At 51.6% G+C, this 22,433-nt stretch overlaps 1 protein-coding gene across 7 annotated transcripts in view; it reads right to left on the bottom strand.

Annotated features, from left to right (window-relative positions):
* Positions 1-947: 947 nt before the first annotated feature.
* LOC139561156 (ephrin type-B receptor 4b-like) overlaps positions 948-22,433 on the bottom strand; it is a 121,176-nt gene continuing 99,690 nt past the window's right edge. For all 7 annotated transcript variants that reach the window (XM_071378059.1, XM_071378063.1, XM_071378060.1 and 4 more), the window contains 3 exons: positions 17,703-17,896; positions 7,014-7,172; positions 948-5,447 (listed from right to left, as the gene is read on the bottom strand). In XM_071378059.1, coding sequence (XP_071234160.1) covers positions 5,342-5,447; positions 7,014-7,172; positions 17,703-17,896 — 459 coding nt within the window. In that variant the 3' untranslated portion in view covers positions 948-5,341. The remainder of the gene's footprint in view (positions 5,448-7,013; positions 7,173-17,702; positions 17,897-22,433) is intronic.

Raw genomic sequence — 22,433 nt, 5'->3', positions numbered from 1 at the left:
TGATATGATCCTTGACTAGTTCCTCAAAGCCGCTATGGAGCGGTAGTCATTTATTTCAGTTACCTTTGCCTTCTTGGGTACAGGAACAATGGTGGCCATCTTGATGCATGTGGGGACAGCAGACTGGGATAGGGAGAGATTGAATATGTCTGTAAACACTCCAGCCAGCTGGTCTGCGCATGCTCTGAGGACACGGCTAAGGATGCGGCTGGATCGGCAGCCTTGCGAGGGTTAACACGTTTAAATGTCTTACTCACAGAAGGAAGAAGCCCACAGTTCTTGGCCGCGTCGGTGGCACTGTGTTATCCTCAAAGCGGGCGAATAAAGACCTGCAGGACTCCTCTAACAGTCTGTCAACAGGTCTCTCTCTAGATAAAGACCTACAGGACTCCTCTAACAGTCTGTCAACAGGTCTCTCTCTAGATAAAGACCTACAGGACTCCTCTAACAGTCTGTCAACAGGTCTCTCTCTAGATAAAGACCTGCAGGACTCCTCTAACAGTCTGTCAACAGGTCTCTCTCTAGATAAAGACCTGCAGGACTCCTCTAACAGTCTGTCAACAGGTCTCTCTCTAGATAAAGACCTGCAGGACTCCTCTAACAGTCTGTCAACAGGTCTCTCTCTAGATAAAGACCTGCAGGACTCCTCTAACAGTCTGTCAACAGGTCTCTCTCTAGATAAAGACCTGCAGGACTCCTCTAACAGTCTGTCAACAGGTCTCTCTCTAGATAAAGACCTGCAGGACTCCTCTAACAGTCTGTCAACAGGTCTCTCACTAGATAAAGACCTGCAGGACTCTGATTAACACACACACTTTCCGAGATTCACACACACACACACACACACACACACACACACACACACACACACACACACACACACACACACACACACACACACACACACACACACACACACAGAGACACAGGTGACGTGGTACACAGGGTGGGCGGGACAGCTTAGGTCATCTTTATTGTGATTGGTCACAGCGACAGACAGACAAGCCCCTCTCCCAATCAATCTTCTCTCAAATAGATATCGCTCAGTCATATTTATGACTGTATATATACTATAACAATAATATATATCAGTCATATTTATTAACTGCTTCTTAGAAAAGGCAACAAAATAATTATAATTATTACAAAACATCCTGAATTCATCATAAAAATAAACAATAAACAACTTCAATACAGAGCGTTCAATGTGAGGGCCTGGGATACTACCTCTCCCACAATGCAACGGGAGAGGCCTCAGGAATAAACTCCCCATAGGTCCATAGGTCATGTAGTCCTGGGCTCGGGTCAGAGTTCAGAGGTCAACTCTAGTGTCCATCAGTACCTCTGTGACTTGGGAGAGGTCATGAGATGACAGCAGACGTCCTGGAAGTCGCCGGTCTCACTAGACCATGGAGGTATTGTATCTTTAAACACTGACCCAAGAACAAATATATGGAGATGATAGACGAGAGGAGAATCGTCCATCTTTATCAGTCTATCAGTCTTTTATGATCCTCCATCCTCCTCTCTCTCTTTTATCCCCCTCCCTCTCTCTATCTCTCTCTGTTTTGCCCTCTCTCTCTCTCTCTCTTTTACCCCCCTCTCTATCTCTCTCTGTTTACCCTCTCTCTCTGTGTGTTTTACACACCCCTCTCTCTCGTTCCTAAGAAGTCCATATAGACCTGATCATGTTATCAGAGTCAGTCTCTCTAGAAGAAGTCAGGTTTTAAATCAGAGTCAGTCTCTCTAGAAGTCAGGTTTTAAATCAGAGTCAGTCTCTCTAGAAGAAGTCAGGTTTTAAATCAGAGTTAGTCTCTCTAGAAGTCAGGTTTTAAATCAGAGTCAGTCTCTCTAGAAGAAGTCAGGTTTTAAATCAGAGTCAGTCTCTAGAAGTCAGGTTTTAAATCAGAGTAAGTCTCTCTAGAAGTCAGGTTTTAAATCAGAGTCAGTCTCTAGAAGTCAGGTTTTAAATCAGAGTCAGTCTCTCTAGAAGTCAGGTTTTAAATCAGAGTCAGTCTCTCTAGACGTCAGGTTTTAAATCAGAGTCAGTCTCTCTAGAAGTCAGGTTTTAAATCAGAGTCAGTCTCTCTAGAAGAAGTCAGGTTTTAAATCAGAGTCAGTCTCTAGAAGAAGTCAGGTTTTAAATCAGAGTCAGTCTCTAAAAGTCAGGTTTTAAATCAGAGTTAGTCTCTCTAGAAGTCAGGTTTTAAATCAGAGTCATTCTCTCTAGAAGTCAGGTTTTAAATCAGAGTTAGTCTCTAGAAGAAGTCAGGTTTTAAATCAGAGTCAGTCTCTAGAAGTCAGGTTTTAAATCAGAGTTAGTCTCTAGAAGAAGTCAGGTTTTAAATCAGAATCAGTCTCTAGAAGTCAGGTTTTAAATCAGAGTTAGTCTCTAGAAGAAGTCAGGTTTTAAATCAGAGTCAGTCTCTAGAAGTCAGGTTTTAAATCAGAGTTAGTCTCTAGAAGTCAGGTTTTAAATCAGAGTCAGTCTCTAGAAGTCAGGTTTTAAATCAGAGTTAGTCTCACTAGAAGTCAGGTTTTAAATCAGAGTCAGTCTCTAGAAGTCAGGTTTTAAATCAGAGTTAGTCTCTAGAAGAAGTCAGGTTTTAAATCAGAGTCAGTCTCTAGAAGTCAGGTTTTAAATCAGAGTTAGTCTCTAGAAGAAGTCAGGTTTTAAATCAGAGTTAGTCTCTCTAGAAGTCAGGTTTTAAATCAGAGTCAGTCTCTAGAAGTCAGGTTTTAAATCAGAGTTAGTCTCTCTAGAAGTCAGGTTTTAAATCAGAGTTAGTCTCTAGAAGTCAGGTTTTAAATCAGAGTCAGTCTCTAGAAGTCAGGTTTTAAATCAGAGTTAGTCTCTAGAAGTCAGGTTTTAAATCAGAGTCAGTCTCTCTTGAAGTCAGGTTTTAAATCAGAGTCAGTCTCTCTAGAAGTCAGGTTTTAAATCAGAGTTAGTCTCTAGAAATCAGGTTTTAAATCAGAGTCAGTCTCTCTAGAAGAAGTCAGGTTTTAAATCAGAGTCAGTCTCTCTAGAAGTCAGGTTTTAAATCAGAGTCAGTCTCTCTAGAAGAAGTCAGGTTTTAAATCAGAGTTAGTCTCTCTAGAAGTCAGGTTTTAAATCAGAGTTAGTCTCTAGAAGTCAGGTTTTAAATCAGAGTCAGTCTCTCTAGAAGTCAGGTTTTAAATCAGAGTTAGTCTCTAGAAGTCAGGTTTTAAATCAGAGTCAGTCTCTAGAAGTCAGGTTTTAAATCAGAGTTAGTCTCTCTAGAAGTCAGGTTTTAAATCAGAGTTAGTCTCTCTAGAAGTCAGGTTTTAAATCAGAGTCAGTCTCTCTAGAAGTCAGGTTTTAAATCAGAGTCAGTCTCTAGAAGTCAGGTTTTAAATCAGAGTTAGTCGCTCTAGAAGCAGTCAGTCTACAAGGTCCAGCACCACACCCCAGTCAGAGGGAGTATCTGGGGAAACCTGATCGGGAGAAATCCTTCATCCCAAACAGTGATCCAGAGGAAAAATCTTCCACAGTATTCCCAGAGGATCCCGGCAGTATTATAAAACCAAGTTAATGTTCAGTATTCCCGTGGACTCAAACAAGGCAGTATTATAAAACCAAGTTAATGTCCAGTATTCCTGTGGACTCCAACAAGGCAGTATTATAAAACCAAGTTAATGTTGAGTATTCCCGTGGACTCCAACAAGGCAGTATTATAAAACCAAGTTAATGTTGAGTATTCCCGTGGACTCCAACAGGGCAGTATTATAAAACCAAGTTAATGTCCAGTATTCCTGTGGACTCCAACAAGGCAGTATTATAAAACCAAGTTAATGTTGAGTATTCCCGTGGACTCCAACAAGGCAGTATTATAAAACCAAGTTAATGTTGAGTATTCCCGTGGACTCCAACAGGGCAGTATTATAAAACCAAGTTAATGTTGAGTATTCCTGTGGACTCCAACAAGGCAGTATTATAAAACAACGTTAATGTCCAGTATTCCTGTGGACTCCAACAAGGCAGTATTATAAAACAACGTTAATGTTGAGTATTCCCAAGGACTCCAACAAGGCAGTATTATAAAACCAAGTTAATGTCCAGTATTCCCATGGACTCCAACAAGGCAGTATAATAAAACCAAGTTAATGTCCAGTATTCCCATGGACTCCAACAAGGCAGTATTATAAAACAACGATAATGTTCAGTATTCCCGTGGACTCCAACAAGGCAGTATTATAAAACCAAGTTAATGTCCAGTATTCCCAAGGACTCCAACAAGGCAGTATTATAAAACCAAGTTAATGTCCAGTATTCCCATGGACTCCAACAAGGCAGTATTATAAAACAAAGTTAATGTTGAGTATTCCCGTGGACTCCAACAAGGCAGTATTATAAAACCAAGTTAATGTCCAGTATTCCTTTGGACTCCAACAAGGCAGTATTATAAAACCAAGTTAATGTTGAGTATTCCCGTGGACTCCAACAAGGCAGTATTATAAAACCAAGTTAATGTCCAGTATTCCTGTGGACTCCAACAAGGCAGTATTATAAAACCAAGTTAATGTCCAGTATTCCTTTGGACTCCAACAAGGCAGTATTATAAAACCAAGTTAATGTCCAGTATTCCTGTGGACTCCAACAAGGCAGTATTATAAAACCAAGTTAATGTTGAGTATTCTGTGGACTCCAACAAGGCAGTATTATAAAACCAAGTTAATGTCCAGTATTCCCATGGACTCCAACAAGGCAGTATTATAAAACCAAGTTAATGTTCAGTATTCCTGTGGACTCCAACAAGGCAGTATTATAAAACCAAGTTAATGTTGAGTATTCCCGTGGACTCCAACAGGGCAGTATAATAAAACTAGGTTAATGTTCAGTATTGCCGTGGACTCCAACAAGGCAGTATTATAAAACCAAGTTAATGTTCAGTATTCCCGTGGACTCCAACAGGGCAGTATAATAAAACCAAGTTAATGTTCAGTATTCTCGTGGACTCCAACAGGGCAGTATAATAAAACCAAGTTAATATTCAGTATTGCCGTGGACTCCAACAAGGCAGTATTATAAAACCAAGTTAATGTTCAGTATTCCCGTGGACTCCAACAAGGCAGTATTATAAAACTGAAGGTCATGACTGTCTCTCTCTCCGTTTTCCTGATTGGTTGAAGAGTACACACACATCTATTGTGTCATCACAGTGGAACCGAGTACAATGATTGGCTTGGGACACCGTTGGCATAGTGACATCGTCACAACTGGTACGTGGTTGGCTGGTGGCTTGTTGGAGGGCTTTGGTGTGATTGGCCAGTATGGAAGGTTGGGGGGAGCTTCCAGGAGGCTGTGATAGGTGATTGGTCAGTATCTGAGTGTGGGAGGAGTTTTGAGAACTCTAAGGGTCTGGATGGAAGAGAGAATCTTCTTCTGGTGTCCTGCTAGAGTCACTCCTATACGCAACAGGTCCCTAGAGGAGAGAGAGGAGGAGGAGGATAGAGGAGGAGGATAGAGGAGGAGGTGGGGGAGGAGGGAGAGGGAGGAGGAGGAGGGAGAGGAGAGAGGAGGAGGAGGAGGAGGGAGAGGAGAGAGGAGGAGGAGGAGAGAGGAGGAGGAGAGAGAGGAGGGAGAGGAGGAGGAGAGAGAGGAGGAGGTGGGGGAGGAGGGAGAGGGAGGAGGAGGTGGGGGAGGAGGGAGAGGGAGGAGGAGGAGGGAGAGGAGGAGGAGGTGGGGGAGGGAGAGGAGGAGGGAGAGGAGGTGGAGAGAGAGGAGGAGGAGAGAGAGGAGGAGGAGGAGGAGGAGGGAGAGGAGGAGGAGAGAGAGGAGGAGGAGGGAGAGGAGGAGGGAGAGGAGGAGGAGAGAGAGGAGGAGGGAGAGGAGGTGGAGAGAGAGGAGGAGGAGGAGGAGGAGGGAGAGGAGGAGGAGAGAGAGGAGGAGGAGGGAGAGGAGGAGGGAGAGGAGGAGGAGAGAGAGGAGGAGGAGGTGGGGGAGGAGGGAGAGGAGGAGGAGGGAGAGGGGAAGAGAGAGAGAGTTTAATAAGTGTATGAGTGTGCTCTGTGTAGTGTGTAGTGTGTAGTGTGCTCTGTGTAGTGTGTAGTGTGTAGTGTGCTCTGTGTAGTGTGTAGTGTATGAGTGTGCTCTGTGTAGTGTGTAGTGTGTAGTGTGTTCTGTGTAGTGTGTAGTGTGTAGTGTGCTCTGTGTAGTGTGTAGTGTGTAGTGTGCTCTGTGTAGTGTGTAGTGTGTAGTGTGCTCTGTGTAGTGTGTAGTGTGTAGTGTGTAGTGTGTGAGTGTGCTCTGTGTAGTGTGTAGTGTGTAGTGTGCTCTGTGTAGTGTGTAGTGTGCTCTGTGTAGTGTGTAGTGTGCTCTGTGTAGTGTGTAGTGTGTAGTGTGTAGTGTGTAGTGTGCTCTGTGTAGTGTGTAGTGTGCTCTGTGTAGTGTGTAGTGTGTAGTGTGCTCTGTGTAGTGTGCTCTGTGTAGTGTGTAGTGTGCTCTGTGTAGTGTGTAGTGTGCTCTGTGTAGTGTGTAGTGTGTAGTGTGCTCTGTGTAGTGTGTAGTGTGTAGTGTGCTCTGTGTAGTGTGTAGTGTGAGTGTGCTCTGTGTAGTGTGTAGTGTGTAGTGTGTAGTGTGCTCTGTGTAGTGTGCTCTGTGTAGTGTGTAGTGTGTAGTGTGCTCTGTGTAGTGTGTAGTGTGTAGTGTGTAGTGTGCTCTGTGTAGTGTGTAGTGTGTTCTGTGTAGTGTGCTCTGTGTAGTGTGTAGTGTGTAGTGTGCTCTGTGTAGTGTGTAGTGTGTAGTGTGTAGTGTGCTCTGTGTAGTGTGTAGTGTGTTCTGTGTAGTGTGCTCTGTGTAGTGTGTAGTGTGTAGTGTGCTCTGTGTAGTGTGTAGTGTGTAGTGTGCTCTGTGTAGTGTGTAGTGTGTAGTGTGCTCTGTGTAGTGTGTAGTGTGTAGTGTGCTCTGTGTAGTGTGTAGTGTGTAGTGTGCTCTGTGTAGTGTGTAGTGTGTAGTGTGCTCTGTGTAGTGTGTAGTGTGTAATACGTACTCTGTAGAGATCTGTGCGATGACCTCCAGGTTGGTGAATCCTGCCTGTGTAAAGCTCTCTTCATAACGAGACATCTTGATAGCATGAAGCCACTCTGAGACAGACCCACAGGCTGACAGGGGAGGGGGGGGACGTTGGTCTAACAGGGGCTGGGAGGAACTGGGGGAGAAGAGGGGGAAGACATTATGAATCATGATGAGGTTGTTATACTGTAGGGGAGTAGAGGGGTTGAGAGAGAGAGAGGGGTAACAGGAGAGATACATGGGGGTGGAGAGAGAGAGGGGTAACAGGAGAGATACATGGGGGTGGAGAGAGAGAGAGGGGTAACAGGAGAGATACATGGGGGTGGAGAGAGAGAGAGGGGTAACAGGAGAGATACATGGGGGTGGAGAGAGAGAGGGGTAACAGGAGAGATACATGGGGGTTGAGAGAGAGAGAGGGGTAACAGGAGAGATACATGGGGGTTGAGAGAGAGAGGGGTAACAGGAGAGATACATGGGGGTGGAGAGAGAGAGGGGTAACAGGAGAGATACATGGGGGTGGAGAGAGAGAGAGGGGTAACAGGAGAGATACATGGGGGTGGAGAGAGAGAGGGGTAACAGGAGAGATACATGGGGGTGGAGAGAGAGAGGGGTAACAGGAGAGATACATGGGGGTTGAGAGAGAGAGGGGGGTAACAGGAGAGATACATGGGGGTGGAGAGAGAGAGAGGGGGGTAACAGGAGAGATACATGGGGGTGGAGAGAGAGAGGGGGGTAACAGGAGAGATACATGGGGGTGGAGAGAGAGAGAGGGGGGTAACAGGAGAGATACATGGGGGTGGAGAGAGAGAGGGGGGTAACAGGAGAGATACATGGGGGTGGAGAGAGAGAGGGGTAACAGGAGAGATACATGGGGGTGGAGAGAGAGAGGGGTAACAGGAGAGATACATGGGGGTGGAGAGAGAGAGAGGGGTAACAGGAGAGATACATGGGGGTGGAGAGAGAGAGGGGTAACAGGAGAGATACATGGGGGTGGAGAGAGAGAGGGGGGTAACAGGAGAGATACATGGGGTGGAGAGAGAGAGAGGGGTAACAGGAGAGATACATGGAGGTGGAGAGAGAGAGGGGTAACAGGAGAGATACATGGGGGTTGAGAGAGAGAGAGGTAACAGGAGAGATACATGGGGCTTGAGAGAGAGAGAGGGGTAACAGGAGAGATACATGGGGGTGAGAGAGAGAGAGAGGGGTAACAGGAGAGGTACATGGGGTTGAGAGAGAGAGAGGGGTAACAGGAGAGATACATGGGGGTGGAGAGAGAGAGGGGGGTAACAGGAGAGATACATGGGGGTGGAGAGAGAGAGGGGTAACAGGAGAGATACATGGGGGTGGAGAGAGAGAGAGGGGTAACAGGAGAGATACATGGGGGTGGAGAGAGAGAGAGAGGGGTAACAGGAGAGATACATGGGGGTGGAGAGAGAGAGAGGGGTAACATGAGAGATACATGGTGGTGGAGAGAGAGAGAGAGGGGTAACAGGAGAGATACATGGGGGTGGAGAGAGAGAGGGGGTAACATGAGAGATACATGGGGGTGGAGAGAGAGAGAGAGGGGTAACAGGAGAGATACATGGGGGTGGAGAGAGAGAGAGAGAGAGGGGTAACAGGAGAGATACATGGGGGTGGAGAGAGAGAGAGAGGGGTAACAGGAGAGATACATGGGGGTGGAGAGAGAGAGAGGGGTAACAGGAGAGATACATGGGGGTGGAGAGAGAGAGAGAGGGGTAACAGGAGAGATACATGGGGGTGGAGAGAGAGAGAGGGGTAACAGGAGAGATACATGGGGGTGGAGAGAGAGAGAGAGGGGTAACAGGAGAGATACATGGGGGTGGAGAGAGAGAGAGGGGTAACAGGAGAGATACATGGGGGTGGAGAGAGAGAGAGAGGGGTAACAGGAGAGATACATGGGGGTGGAGAGAGAGAGAGGGGTAACATGAGAGATACATGGGGGTGGAGAGAGAGAGAGAGGGGTAACAGGAGAGATACATGGGGGTGGAGAGAGAGAGAGGGGTAACATGAGAGATACATGGGGGTGGAGAGAGAGAGAGAGGGTAACAGGAGAGATACATGGGGGTGGAGAGAGAGAGAGAGAGAGAGGGTAACAGGAGAGATACATGGGGGTGAGAGAGAGAGAGAGGGGTAACATGAGAGATACATGGGGGTGGAGAGAGAGAGAGAGGGGTAACAGGAGAGATACATGGGGGTGGAGAGAGAGAGAGAGAGAGAGGGGTAACAGGAGAGATACATGGGGGTGGAGAGAGAGAGAGGGGTAACAGGAGAGATACATGGGGGTGGAGAGAGAGAGCGAGGGGTAACAGGAGAGATACATGGGGGTGGAGAGAGAGAGAGAGAGAGGTAACAGGAGAGATACATGGGGGTGGAGAGAGAGAGAGGGGTAACAGGAGAGATACATGGGGGTGGAGAGAGAGAGAGAGAGAGGGGTAACAGGAGAGATACATGGAGGTTGAGAGAGAGAGGGGTAACAGGAGAGATACATGGGGGTGGAGAGAGAGAGGGGTAACAGGAGAGATACATGGGGGTGGAGAGAGAGAGAGGGGTAACAGGAGAGATACATGGGGGTGGAGAGAGAGAGAGGGGTAACAGGAGAGATACATGGGGGTGGAGAGAGAGAGGGGTAACAGGAGAGATACATGGGGGTTGAGAGAGAGAGAGGGGTAACAGGAGAGATACATGGGGGTTGAGAGAGAGAGGGGTAACAGGAGAGATACATGGGGGTGGAGAGAGAGAGGGGTAACAGGAGAGATACATGGGGGTGGAGAGAGAGAGAGGGGTAACAGGAGAGATACATGGGGGTGGAGAGAGAGAGGGGTAACAGGAGAGATACATGGGGGTGGAGAGAGAGAGGGGTAACAGGAGAGATACATGGGGGTTGAGAGAGAGAGGGGGGTAACAGGAGAGATACATGGGGGTGGAGAGAGAGAGAGGGGTAACAGGAGAGATACATGGGGGTGGATAGAGAGAGGGGTAACAGGAGAGATACATGGGGGTGGAGAGAGAGAGAGGGGGGTAACAGGAGAGATACATGGGGGTGGAGAGAGAGAGGGGGGTAACAGGAGAGATACATGGGGGTGGAGAGAGAGAGGGGTAACAGGAGAGATACATGGGGGTGGAGAGAGAGAGGGGTAACAGGAGAGATACATGGGGGTGGAGAGAGAGAGAGGGGTAACAGGAGAGATACATGGGGGTGGAGAGAGAGAGGGGTAACAGGAGAGATACATGGGGGTGGAGAGAGAGAGGGGGGTAACAGGAGAGATACATGGGGGTGGAGAGAGAGAGAGGGGTAACAGGAGAGATACATGGAGGTGGAGAGAGAGAGGGGTAACAGGAGAGATACATGGGGGTTGAGAGAGAGAGAGAGGTAACAGGAGAGATACATGGGGGTTGAGAGAGAGAGGGGTAACAGGAGAGATACATGGGGGTGGAGAGAGAGAGAGGGGTAACAGGAGAGATACATGGGGGTGGAGAGAGAGAGAGAGGGGTAACAGGAGAGATACATGGGGGTGGAGAGAGAGAGAGGGGTAACATGAGAGATACATGGGGGTGGGAGAGAGAGAGAGGGGTAACAGGAGAGATACATGGGGGTGGAGAGAGAGAGAGGGGTAACATGAGAGATACATGGGGGTGGAGAGAGAGAGAGAGGGGTAACAGGAGAGATACATGGGGGTGGAGAGAGAGAGAGAGAGGGGTAACAGGAGAGATACATGGGGGTGGAGAGAGAGAGGGGTAACATGAGAGATACATGGGGGTGGAGAGAGAGAGAGAGGGGTAACAGGAGAGATACATGGGGGTGGAGAGAGAGAGAGAGAGAGAGGGGTAACAGGAGAGATACATGGGGGTGGAGAGAGAGAGGAGGGGTAACAGGAGAGATACATGGGGGTGGAGAGAGAGAGAGAGGGGTAACAGGAGAGATACATGGGGGTGGAGAGAGAGAGAGAGAGAGGTAACAGGAGAGATACATGGGGGTGGAGAGAGAGAGAGGGGTAACAGGAGAGATACATGGGGGTGGAGAGAGAGAGAGAGAGGGGTAACAGGAGAGATACATGGAGGTTGAGAGAGGGGTAACAGGAGAGATACATGGGGGTGGAGAGAGAGAGGGGTAACAGGAGAGATACATGGGGGTGGAGAGAGAGAGAGGTAACAGGAGAGATACATGGGGGTGGAGAGAGAGAGAGGGGTAACAGGAGAGATACATGGGGGTGGAGAGAGAGAGGGGTAACAGGAGAGATACATGGGGGTTGAGAGAGAGAGAGGGGTAACAGGAGAGATACATGGGGGTTAGAGAGAGAGAGGGGTAACAGGAGAGATACATGGGGGTGGAGAGAGAGAGGGGTAACAGGAGAGATACATGGGGGTGGAGAGAGAGAGAGAGAGGGGTAACAGGAGAGATACATGGGGGTGGAGAGAGAGAGAGGGGTAACAGGAGAGATACATGGGGGTGGAGAGAGAGGGGTAACAGGAGAGATACATGGGGGTTGAGAGAGAGGGGGGTAACAGGAGAGATACATGGGGGTGGAGAGAGAGAGAGGGGTAACAGGAGAGATACATGGGGGTGGAGAGAGAGAGGGGTAACAGGAGAGATACATGGGGGTGGAGAGAGAGAGAGGGGGGTAACAGGAGAGATACATGGGGGTGGAGAGAGAGAGGGGGGTAACAGGAGAGATACATGGGGGTGGAGAAGAGAGAGGGGTAACAGGAGAGATACATGGGGGTGGAGAGAGAGAGGGGTAACAGGAGAGATACATGGGGGTGGAGAGAGAGAGAGGGGTAACAGGAGAGATACATGGGGGTGGAGAGAGAGAGGGGTAACAGGAGAGATACATGGGGGTGGAGAGAGAGAGGGGGGTAACAGGAGAGATACATGGGGGTGGAGAGAGAGAGAGGGGTAACAGGAGAGATACATGGAGGTGGAGAGAGAGAGGGGTAACAGGAGAGATACATGGGGGTTGAGAGAGAGAGAGGTAACAGGAGAGATACATGGGGGTTGAGAGAGAGAGAGGGGTAACAGGAGAGATACATGGGGGTGAGAGAGAGAGAGAGGGGTAACAGGAGAGGTACATGGGGTTGAGAGAGAGAGAGGGGTAACAGGAGAGATACATGGGGGTGGAGAGAGAGAGGGGGGTAACAGGAGAGATACATGGGGGTGGAGAGAGAGAGGGGGGTAACAGGAGAGATACATGGGGGTGGAGAGAGAGAGAGGGGTAACAGAGAGAGATACATGGGGGTGGAGAGAGAGAGAGGGGTAACAGGAGAGATACATGGGGGTGGAGAGAGAGAGAGAGGGGTAACAGGAGAGATACATGGGGGTGGAGAGAGAGAGAGGGGTAACATGAGAGATACATGGGGGTGGAGAGAGAGAGAGAGAGGGGTAACAGGAGAGATACATGGGGGTGGAGAGAGAGAGAGGGGTAACATGAGAGATACATGGGGGTGGAGAGAGAGAGAGAGGGGTAACAGGAGAGATACATGGGGGTGGAGAGAGAGAGAGAGGGGTAACAGGAGAGATACATGGGGGTGGAGAGAGAGAGAGAGGGGTAACAGGAGAGATACATGGGGGTGGAGAGAGAGAGAGGGGTAACAGGAGAGATACATGGGGGTGGAGAGAGAGAGAGAGGGGTAACAGGAGAGATACATGGGGGTGGAGAGAGAGAGAGGGGTAACAGGAGAGATACATGGGGGTGGAGAGAGAGAGAGAGGGGTAACAGGAGAGATACATGGGGGTGGAGAGAGAGAGAGGGGTAACAGGAGAGATACATGGGGGTGGAGAGAGAGAGAGAGGGGTAACAGGAGAGATACATGGGGGTGGAGAGAGAGAGAGGGGTAACATGAGAGATACATGGGGGTGGAGAGAGAGAGAGAGGGGTAACAGGAGAGATACATGGGGGTGGAGAGAGAGAGAGGGGTAACATGAGAGATACATGGGGGTGGAGAGAGAGAGAGAGGGGTAACAGGAGAGATACATGGGGGTGGAGAGAGAGAGAGAGAGAGAGGGGTAACAGGAGAGATACATGGGGGTGGAGAGAGAGAGAGGGGTAACATGAGAGATACATGGGGGTGGAGAGAGAGAGAGAGGGGTAACAGGAGAGATACATGGGGGTGGAGAGAGAGAGAGAGAGAGAGGGGTAACAGGAGAGATACATGGGGGTGGAGAGAGAGAGAGGGGTAACAGGAGAGATACATGGGGGTGGAGAGAGAGAGAGAGGGGTAACAGGAGAGATACATGGGGGTGGAGAGAGAGAGAGAGAGAGGTAACAGGAGAGATACATGGGGGTGGAGAGAGAGAGAGGGGTAACAGGAGAGATACATGGGGGTGGAGAGAGAGAGAGAGAGAGGGGTAACAGGAGAGATACATGGAGGTTGAGAGAGAGAGGGGTAACAGGAGAGATACATGGGGGTGGAGAGAGAGAGGGGTAACAGGAGAGATACATGGGGGTGGAGAGAGAGAGAGGGGTAACAGGAGAGATACATGGGGGTGGAGAGAGAGAGAGGGGTAACAGGAGAGATACATGGGGGTGGAGAGAGAGAGAGGGGTAACAGGAGAGATACATGGGGGTGGAGAGAGAGAGAGAGGGGTAACAGGAGAGATACATGGGGGTGGAGAGAGAGAGGGGTAACAGGAGAGATACATGGGGGTGGAGAGAGAGAGAGAGAGAGGTAACAGGAGAGATACATGGGGGTGGAGAGAGAGAGAGGGGTAACAGGAGAGATACATGGGGGTGGAGAGAGAGAGAGAGAGAGGGGTAACAGGAGAGATACATGGAGGTTGAGAGAGAGAGGGGTAACAGGAGAGATACATGGGGGTGGAGAGAGAGAGGGGTAACAGGAGAGATACATGGGGGTGGAGAGAGAGAGAGGGGTAACAGGAGAGATACATGGGGGTGGAGAGAGAGAGAGGGGTAACAGGAGAGATACATGGGGGTGGAGAGAGAGAGGGGTAACAGGAGAGATACATGGGGGTTGAGAGAGAGAGAGGGGTAACAGGAGAGATACATGGGGGTTGAGAGAGAGAGGGGTAACAGGAGAGATACATGGGGGTGGAGAGAGAGAGGGGTAACAGGAGAGATACATGGGGGTGGAGAGAGAGAGAGGGGTAACAGGAGAGATACATGGGGGTGGAGAGAGAGAGGGGTAACAGGAGAGATACATGGGGGTGGAGAGAGAGAGGGGTAACAGGAGAGATACATGGGGGTTGAGAGAGAGAGGGGGGTAACAGGAGAGATACATGGGGGTGGAGAGAGAGAGAGGGGTAACAGGAGAGATACATGGGGGTGGAGAGAGAGAGGGGTAACAGGAGAGATACATGGGGGTGGAGAGAGAGAGAGGGGGGTAACAGGAGAGATACATGGGGGTGGAGAGAGAGAGGGGGGTAACAGGAGAGATACATGGGGGTGGAGAGAGAGAGGGGTAACAGGAGAGATACATGGGGGTGGAGAGAGAGAGGGGTAACAGGAGAGATACATGGGGGTGGAGAGAGAGAGAGGGGTAACAGGAGAGATACATGGGGGTGGAGAGAGAGAGGGGTAACAGGAGAGATACATGGGGGTGGAGAGAGAGAGGGGGGTAACAGGAGAGATACATGGGGGTGGAGAGAGAGAGAGGGGTAACAGGAGAGATACATGGAGGTGGAGAGAGAGAGGGGTAACAGGAGAGATACATGGGGGTTGAGAGAGAGAGAGGTAACAGGAGAGATACATGGGGGTTGAGAGAGAGAGAGGGGTAACAGGAGAGATACATGGGGGTGAGAGAGAGAGAGAGGGGTAACAGGAGAGGTACATGGGGTTGAGAGAGAGAGAGGGGTAACAGGAGAGATACATGGGGGTGGAGAGAGAGAGGGGGGTAACAGGAGAGATACATGGGGGTGGAGAGAGAGAGGGGGGTAACAGGAGAGATACATGGGGGTGGAGAGAGAGAGAGGGGTAACAGGAGAGATACATGGGGGTGGAGAGAGAGAGAGGGGTAACAGGAGAGATACATGGGGGTGGAGAGAGAGAGAGAGGGGTAACAGGAGAGATACATGGGGGTGGAGAGAGAGAGAGGGGTAACATGAGAGATACATGGGGGTGGAGAGAGAGAGAGAGGGGTAACAGGAGAGATACATGGGGGTGGAGAGAGAGAGAGGGGTAACATGAGAGATACATGGGGGTGGAGAGAGAGAGAGAGGGGTAACAGGAGAGATACATGGGGGTGGAGAGAGAGAGAGAGAGAGGGGTAACGGGAGAGATACATGGGGGTGGAGAGAGAGAGAGAGGGGTAACAGGAGAGATACATGGGGGTGGAGAGAGAGAGAGGGGTAACAGGAGAGATACATGGGGGTGGAGAGAGAGAGAGAGGGGTAACAGGAGAGATACATGGGGGTGGAGAGAGAGAGAGGGGTAACAGGAGAGATACATGGGGGTGGAGAGAGAGAGAGAGGGGTAACAGGAGAGATACATGGGGGTGGAGAGAGAGAGAGGGGTAACAGGAGAGATACATGGGGGTGGAGAGATAGAGAGAGGGGTAACAGGAGAGATACATGGGGGTGGAGAGAGAGAGAGGGGTAACATGAGAGATACATGGGGGTGGAGAGAGAGAGAGAGGGGTAACAGGAGAGATACATGGGGGTGGAGAGAGAGAGAGGGGTAACATGAGAGATACATGGGGGTGGAGAGAGAGAGAGAGGGGTAACAGGAGAGATACATGGGGGTGGAGAGAGAGAGAGAGAGAGGGGTAACAGGAGAGATACATGGGGGTGGAGAGAGAGAGAGGGGTAACATGAGAGATACATGGGGGTGAGAGAGAGAGAGAGGGGTAACAGGAGAGATACATGGGGGTGGAGAGAGAGAGAGAGAGAGAGGGGTAACAGGAGAGATACATGGGGGTGGAGAGAGAGAGGGGTAACAGGAGAGATACATGGGGGTGGAGAGAGAGAGAGAGGGGTAACAGGAGAGATACATGGGGGTGGAGAGAGAGAGAGAGAGAGGTAACAGGAGAGATACATGGGGGTGGAGAGAGAGAGAGGGGTAACAGGAGAGATACATGGGGGTGGAGAGAGAGAGGGGTAACAGGAGAGATACATGGAGGTTGAGAGAGAGAGGGGTAACAGGAGAGATACATGGGGGTGGAGAGAGAGAGGGGTAACAGGAGAGATACATGGGGGTGGAGAGAGAGAGAGGGGTAACAGGAGAGATACATGGGGGTGGAGAGAGAGAGAGGGGTAACAGGAGAGATACATGGGGGTGGAGAGAGAGAGAGGGGTAACAGGAGAGATACATGGGGTTGGAGAGAGAGAGAGAGGGGTAACAGGAGAGATACATGGGGGTGGAGAGAGAGAGGGGTAACAGGAGAGATACATGGGGTTGAGAGAGAGAGAGGGGTAACAGGAGAGATACATGGGGATTGAGAGAGAGAGAGAGGGGTAACAGGAGAGATACATGGGGGTGGAGAGAGAGAGAGGGGTAACAGGAGAGATACATGGGGGTGGAGAGAGAGAGAGAGAGAGGGGTAACAGGAGAGATACATGGAGGTTGAGAGAGAGAGGGGTAACAGGAGAGATACATGGGGGTGGAGAGAGAGAGGGGTAACAGGAGAGATACATGGGGGTGGAGAGAGAGAGAGGGGTAACAGGAGAGATACATGGGGGTGGAGAGAGAGAGAGGGGTAACAGGAGAGATACATGGGGGTGGAGAGAGAGAGAGGGGTAACAGGAGAGATACATGGGGGTGGAGAGAGAGAGAGAGGGGTAACAGGAGAGATACATGGGGGTGGAGAGAGAGAGGGGTAACAGGAGAGATACATGGGGTTGAGAGAGAGAGAGGGGTAACAGGAGAGATACATGGGGATTGAGAGAGAGAGAGAGAGGGGTAACAGGAGAGATACATGGGGGTGGAGAGAGAGAGAGGGGTAACAGGAGAGATACATGGGGGTGGAGAGAGAGAGAGGGGTAACAGGAGAGATACATGGGGTGGAGAGAGAGAGAGGTAACAGGAGAGATACATGGGGGTGGAGAGAGAGAGGGGTAACAGGAGAGATACATGGGGGTGGAGAGAGAGAGGGGTAACAGGAGAGATACATGGGGTGGAGAGAGAGAGAGGTAACAGGAGAGATACATGGGGGTGGAGAGAGAGAGAGGGGTAACAGGAGAGATACATGGGGTGGAGAGAGAGAGAGGTAACAGGAGAGATACATGGGGGTGGAGAGAGAGAGGGGTAACAGGAGAGATACATGGGGGTGGAGAGAGAGAGAGGGGTAACAGGAGAGATACATGGGGTGGAGAGAGAGAGAGGTAACAGGAGAGATACATGGGGGTGGAGAGAGAGAGAGGTAACAGGAGAGATACATGGGGGTGGAGAGAGAGAGGGGGGTAACAGGAGAGGAGAGACATTACATACCCAAAGAGAAGGAGAGAGAAATGAAAGGAGTAAGGGGGAGGGTTATGTGAGAATGATTGGCAGCAGATGAGGAACGGAGGGGGGGGGTCATCTCAGGTATGTGTTTATGTGTGTGTGTGGGGGGGGGGGGCACAGGGGGGGCGTCAGTCAACAGTCCTCTCAGGTTATGAACTGAAGGGAGCTTAGCTCATATTAATATCATAGTCATATCTGTGTCCAACACACTCCCCCCCCCCTCGAGACACACTCTCTCCCTCTCTCTCTCTTACCCAGGTCCGTCCGGCTGTGTGATCTTCAGGGAGGCGGGGTTTCTGATCAGCCTATCGAGCGCTGAGACCACGTTGGCGAATCGTGGACGAGCGCCTCTCTCTTTCTGCCAACAGTCCAACATGAGGGAGTGGAGAGAGGAGGGACACTCTGGTGGGGGGGGCAGACGGTAGTCCTGCTCTATAGCATTGATCACCTGGTGGGGGGGGAGGAGGGGACGACAAGTGTTAGGTAGGGAGTGGAGAGAGGAGGGACACTCTGGTGGGGGGGTTAGGTAGGGAGTGGAGAGAGGAGGGACACTCTGGTGGGGGGGTTAGGTAGGGAGTGGAGAGAGGAGGGACACTCTGGTGGGGGGGTTAGGTAGGGAGTGGAGAGAGGAGGGACACTCTGGTGGGGGGGTTAGGTAGGGAGTGGAGAGAGGAGGGACACTGGTGGGGGGGTTAGGTAGGGAGTGGAGAGAGGAGGGACACTGGTGGGGGGTTAGGTAGGGAGTGGAGAGAGGAGGGACACTGGTGGGGGGGTTAGGTAGGGAGTGGAGACAGGAGGGACACTCTGGTGGGGGGGTTAGGTAGGGAGTGGAGAGAGGAGGGACACTCTGGTGGGGGGGTTAGGTAGGGAGTGGAGAGAGGAGGGACACTGGTGGGGGGGTTAGGTAGGGAGTGGAGAGAGGAGGGACACTCTGGTGGGGGGGTTAGGTAGGGAGTGGAGAGAGGAGGGACACTCTGGTGGGGGGTTTAGGTAGGGAGTGGAGAGAGGAGGGACACTCTGGTGGGGGGGTTAGGTAGGGAGTGGAGAGAGGAGGGACACTCTGGTGGGGGGTTAGGTAGGGAGTGGAGAGAGGAGGGACACTCTGGTGGGGGGGTTAGGTAGGGAGTGGAGAGAGGAGGGACACTCTGGTGGGGGGGTTAGGTAGGGAGTGGAGAGAGGAGGGACACTGGTGGGGGGGTTAGGTAGGGAGTGGAGAGAGGAGGGACACTCTGGTGGGGGGGTTAGGTAGGGAGTGGAGAGAGGAGGGACACTGGTGGGGATCAGTGTTAGGTAGGGAGTGGGACACTAGTGGGGGGATCAGTGTTAGGTAGGGAGTGGGGCACTAGTGGGGGGGATCAGTGTTAGGTAGGGAGTGGGACACTAGTGGGGGGGGATCAGTGTTAGGTAGGGAGTGGGACACTAGTGGGGATCAGTGTTAGGTAGGGAGTGGGACACTAGTGGGGGGATCAGTGTTAGGTAGGGAGTGGGACATTAGTGGGGGGGATCAGTGTTAGGTAGGGAGTGGGACACTAGTGGGGGGATCAGTGTTAGGTAGGGAGTGGGACACTAGTGGGGATCAGTGTTAGGTAGGGAGTGGGACACTAGTGGGGATCAGTGTTAGGTAGGGAGTGGGACACTAGTGGAGGGATCAGTGTTAGGTAGGGAATGGGACACTAGTGGGGGGGATCAGTGTTAGGTAGGGAGTGGGACACTAGTGGGGGGGGATCAGTGTTAGGTAGGGAGTGGGACATTAGTGGGGGGATCAGTGTTAGGTAGGGAGTGGGACACTAGTGGGGGGATCAGTGTTAGGTAGGGAGTGGGACACTAGTGGGGGGATCAGTGTTAGGTAGGGAGTGGGACACTAGTGGGGATCAGTGTTAGGTAGGGAATGGGACACTAGTGGGGGGATCAGTGTTAGGTAGGGAGTGGGACACTAGTGGGGGGATCAGTGTTAGGTAGGGAGTGGGACACTAGTGGGGGGGATCAGTGTTAGGTAGGGAGTGGGACACTAGTGGGGGGATCAGTGTTAGGTAGGGAGTGGGACACTAGTGGGGGGATCAGTGTTAGGTAGGGAGTGGGACACTAGTGGGGATCAGTGTTAGGTAGGGAGTGGGACACTAGTGGTGGGGGTCAGTGTTAGGTAGGGAGTGGGACACCAGTGGGGATCAGTGTTAGGTAGGGAGTGGGACACTAGTGGGGGGATCAGTGTTAGGTAGGGAGTGGGACACTAGTGGGGGGATCAGTGTTAGGTAGGGAGTGGGACACTAGTGGGGGGGATCAGTGTTAGGTAGGGAGTGGGACACTAGTGGGGGGGGTCAGTGTTAGGTAGGGAGTGGGACACTAGTGGGGGGATCAGTGTTAGGTAGGGAGTGGGACACTAGTGGGGATCAGTGTTAGGTAGGGAGTGGGACACTAGTGGGGATCAGTGTTAGGTAGGGAGTGGGACACTAGTGGGGGGATCAGTGTTAGGTAGGGAGTGGGACACTAGTGGGGGGGATCAGTGTTAGGTAGGGAGTGGGACACTAGTGGGGATCAGTGTTAGGTAGGGAGTGGGACACTAGTGGGGGGATCAGTGTTAGGTAGGGAGTGGGACACTAGTGGGGGGGATCAGTGTTAGGTAGGGAGTGGGACACTAGTGGGGGGATCAGTGTTAGGTAGGGAGTGGGACACTAGTGGGGATCAGTGTTAGGTAGGGAGTGGGACACTAGTGGGGATCAGTGTTAGGTAGGGGGTGGGACACTAGTGAGGGGATCAGTGTTAGGTATGGAGTAGGACACTAGTGGGGGGATCAGTGTTAGGTAGGGAGTGGGACACTAGTGGGGGGGGATCAGTGTTAGGTAGGGAGTGGGACACTAGTGAGGGGATCAGTGTTAGGTAGGGAGTGGGACACTAGTGGGGGGGATCAGTGTTAGGTAGAGAGTGGGACACTAGTGGGGGGGGGGATCAGTGTTAGGTAGGGAGTGGGACACTAGTGGGGGGGGATCAGTGTTAGGTAGGGAGTGGGACACTAGTGGGGGGATCAGTGTTAGGTAGGGAGTGGGACACTAGTGGGGGGATCAGTGTTAGGTAGGGAGTGGGACACTAGTGGGGGGGATCAGTGTTAGGTAGGGAGTGGGACACTAGTGGGGGGATCAGTGTTAGGTAGGGAGTGGGACACTAGTGGGGATCAGTGTTAGGTAGGGAGTGGGACACTAGTGGGGGGATCAGTGTTAGGTAGGGAGTGGGACACTAGTGGGGGGATCAGTGTTAGGTAGGGAGTGGGACACTAGTGGGGATCAGTGTTAGGTAGGGAGTGGGACACTAGTGGGGGGGATCAGTGTTAGGTAGGGAGTGGGACACTAGTGGGGATCAGTGTTAGGTAGGGAGTGGGACACTAGTGGGGATCAGTGTTAGGTAGGGAGTGGGACACTAGTGGGGGGGGTATCAGTGTTAGGTAGGGAGTGGGACACTAGTGGGGATCAGTGTTAGGTAGGGAGTGGGACACTAGTGGGGGGGGTCAGTGTTAGGTAGGGAGTGGGACACTAGTGGGGGGGGTCAGTGTTAGGTAGGGAGTGGGACACTAGTGGGGAGGATCAGTGTTAGGTAGGGAGTGGGACACTAGTGGGGGGATCAGTGTTAGGTAGGGAGTGGGACACTAGTGGGGGGATCAGTGTTAGGTAGGGAGTGGGACACTAGTGGGGATCAGTGTTAGGTAGGGAGTGGGACACTAGTGGGGGGGGTCAGTGTTAGGTAGGGAGTGGGACACTAGTGGGGATCAGTGTTAGGTAGGGAGTGGGACACTAGTGGGGGGATCAGTGTTAGGTAGGGAGTGGGACACTAGTGGGGGGATCAGTGTTAGGTAGGGAGTTGGACACTAGTGGGGGGGATCAGTGTTAGGTAGGGAGTGGGACACTAGTGGGGATCAGTGTTAGGTAGGGAGTGGGACACTAGTGGGGGGATCAGTGTTAGGTAGGGAGTGGGACACTAGTGGGGATCAGTGTTAGGTAGGGAGTGGGACACTAGTGGGGGGGATCAGTGTTAGGTAGGGAGTGAGACACTAGTGGAGGGATCAGTGTTAGGTAGGGAGTGGGACACTAGTGGGGGGGATCAGTGTTAGGTAGGGAGTGGGACACTAGTGGGGATCAGTGTTAGGTAGGGAGTGGGACACTAGTGGGGGGATCAGTGTTAGGTAGGGAGTGGGACACTAGTGAGGGGATCAGTGTTAGGTATGGAGTGGGACACTAGTGGGGGGATCAGTGTTAGGTAGGGAGTGGGACACTAGTGGGGGGGGATCAGTGTTAGGTAGGGAGTGGGACACTAGTGAGGGGATCAGTGTTAGGTAGGGAGTGGGACACTAGTGGGGGGGATCAGTGTTAGGTAGAGAGTGGGACACTAGTGGGGGGGGATCAGTGTTAGGTAGGGAGTGGGACACTAGTGGGGGGGGATCAGTGTTAGGTAGGGAGTGGGGCACTAGTGGGGGGATCAGTGTTAGGTAGGGAGTGGGACACTAGTGGGGGGATCAGTGTTAGGTAGGGAGTGGGACACTAGTGGGGGGGATCAGTGTTAGGTAGGGAGTGGGACACTAGTGGGGGGGATCAGTGTTAGGTAGGGAGTGGGACACTAGTGGGGATCAGTGTTAGGTAGGGAGTGGGACACTAGTGGGGGGATCAGTGTTAGGTAGGGAGTGGGACACTAGTGGGGGGATCAGTGTTAGGTAGGGAGTGGGACACTAGTGGGGGGATCAGTGTTAGGTAGGGAGTGGGACACTAGTGGGGATCAGTGTTAGGTAGGGAGTGGGACACTAGTGGGGGGGATCAGTGTTAGGTAGGGAGTGGGACACTAGTGGGGATCAGTGTTAGGTAGGGAGTGGGACACTAGTGGGGATCAGTGTTAGGTAGGGAGTGGGACACTAGTGGGGGGGGTATCAGTGTTAGGTAGGGAGTGGGACACTAGTGGGGATCAGTGTTAGGTAGGGAGTGGGACACTAGTGGGGAGGGGTCAGTGTT

The sequence above is a fragment of the Salvelinus alpinus genome, chromosome 31 (assembly GCF_045679555.1).
Source record: "Salvelinus alpinus chromosome 31, SLU_Salpinus.1, whole genome shotgun sequence".
Lineage (NCBI taxonomy): Eukaryota > Metazoa > Chordata > Actinopteri > Salmoniformes > Salmonidae > Salvelinus > Salvelinus alpinus.
The sequence above is the reverse complement of the archived record's forward strand: the minus strand, read 5'-3'. Positions and strand labels throughout refer to the sequence as shown.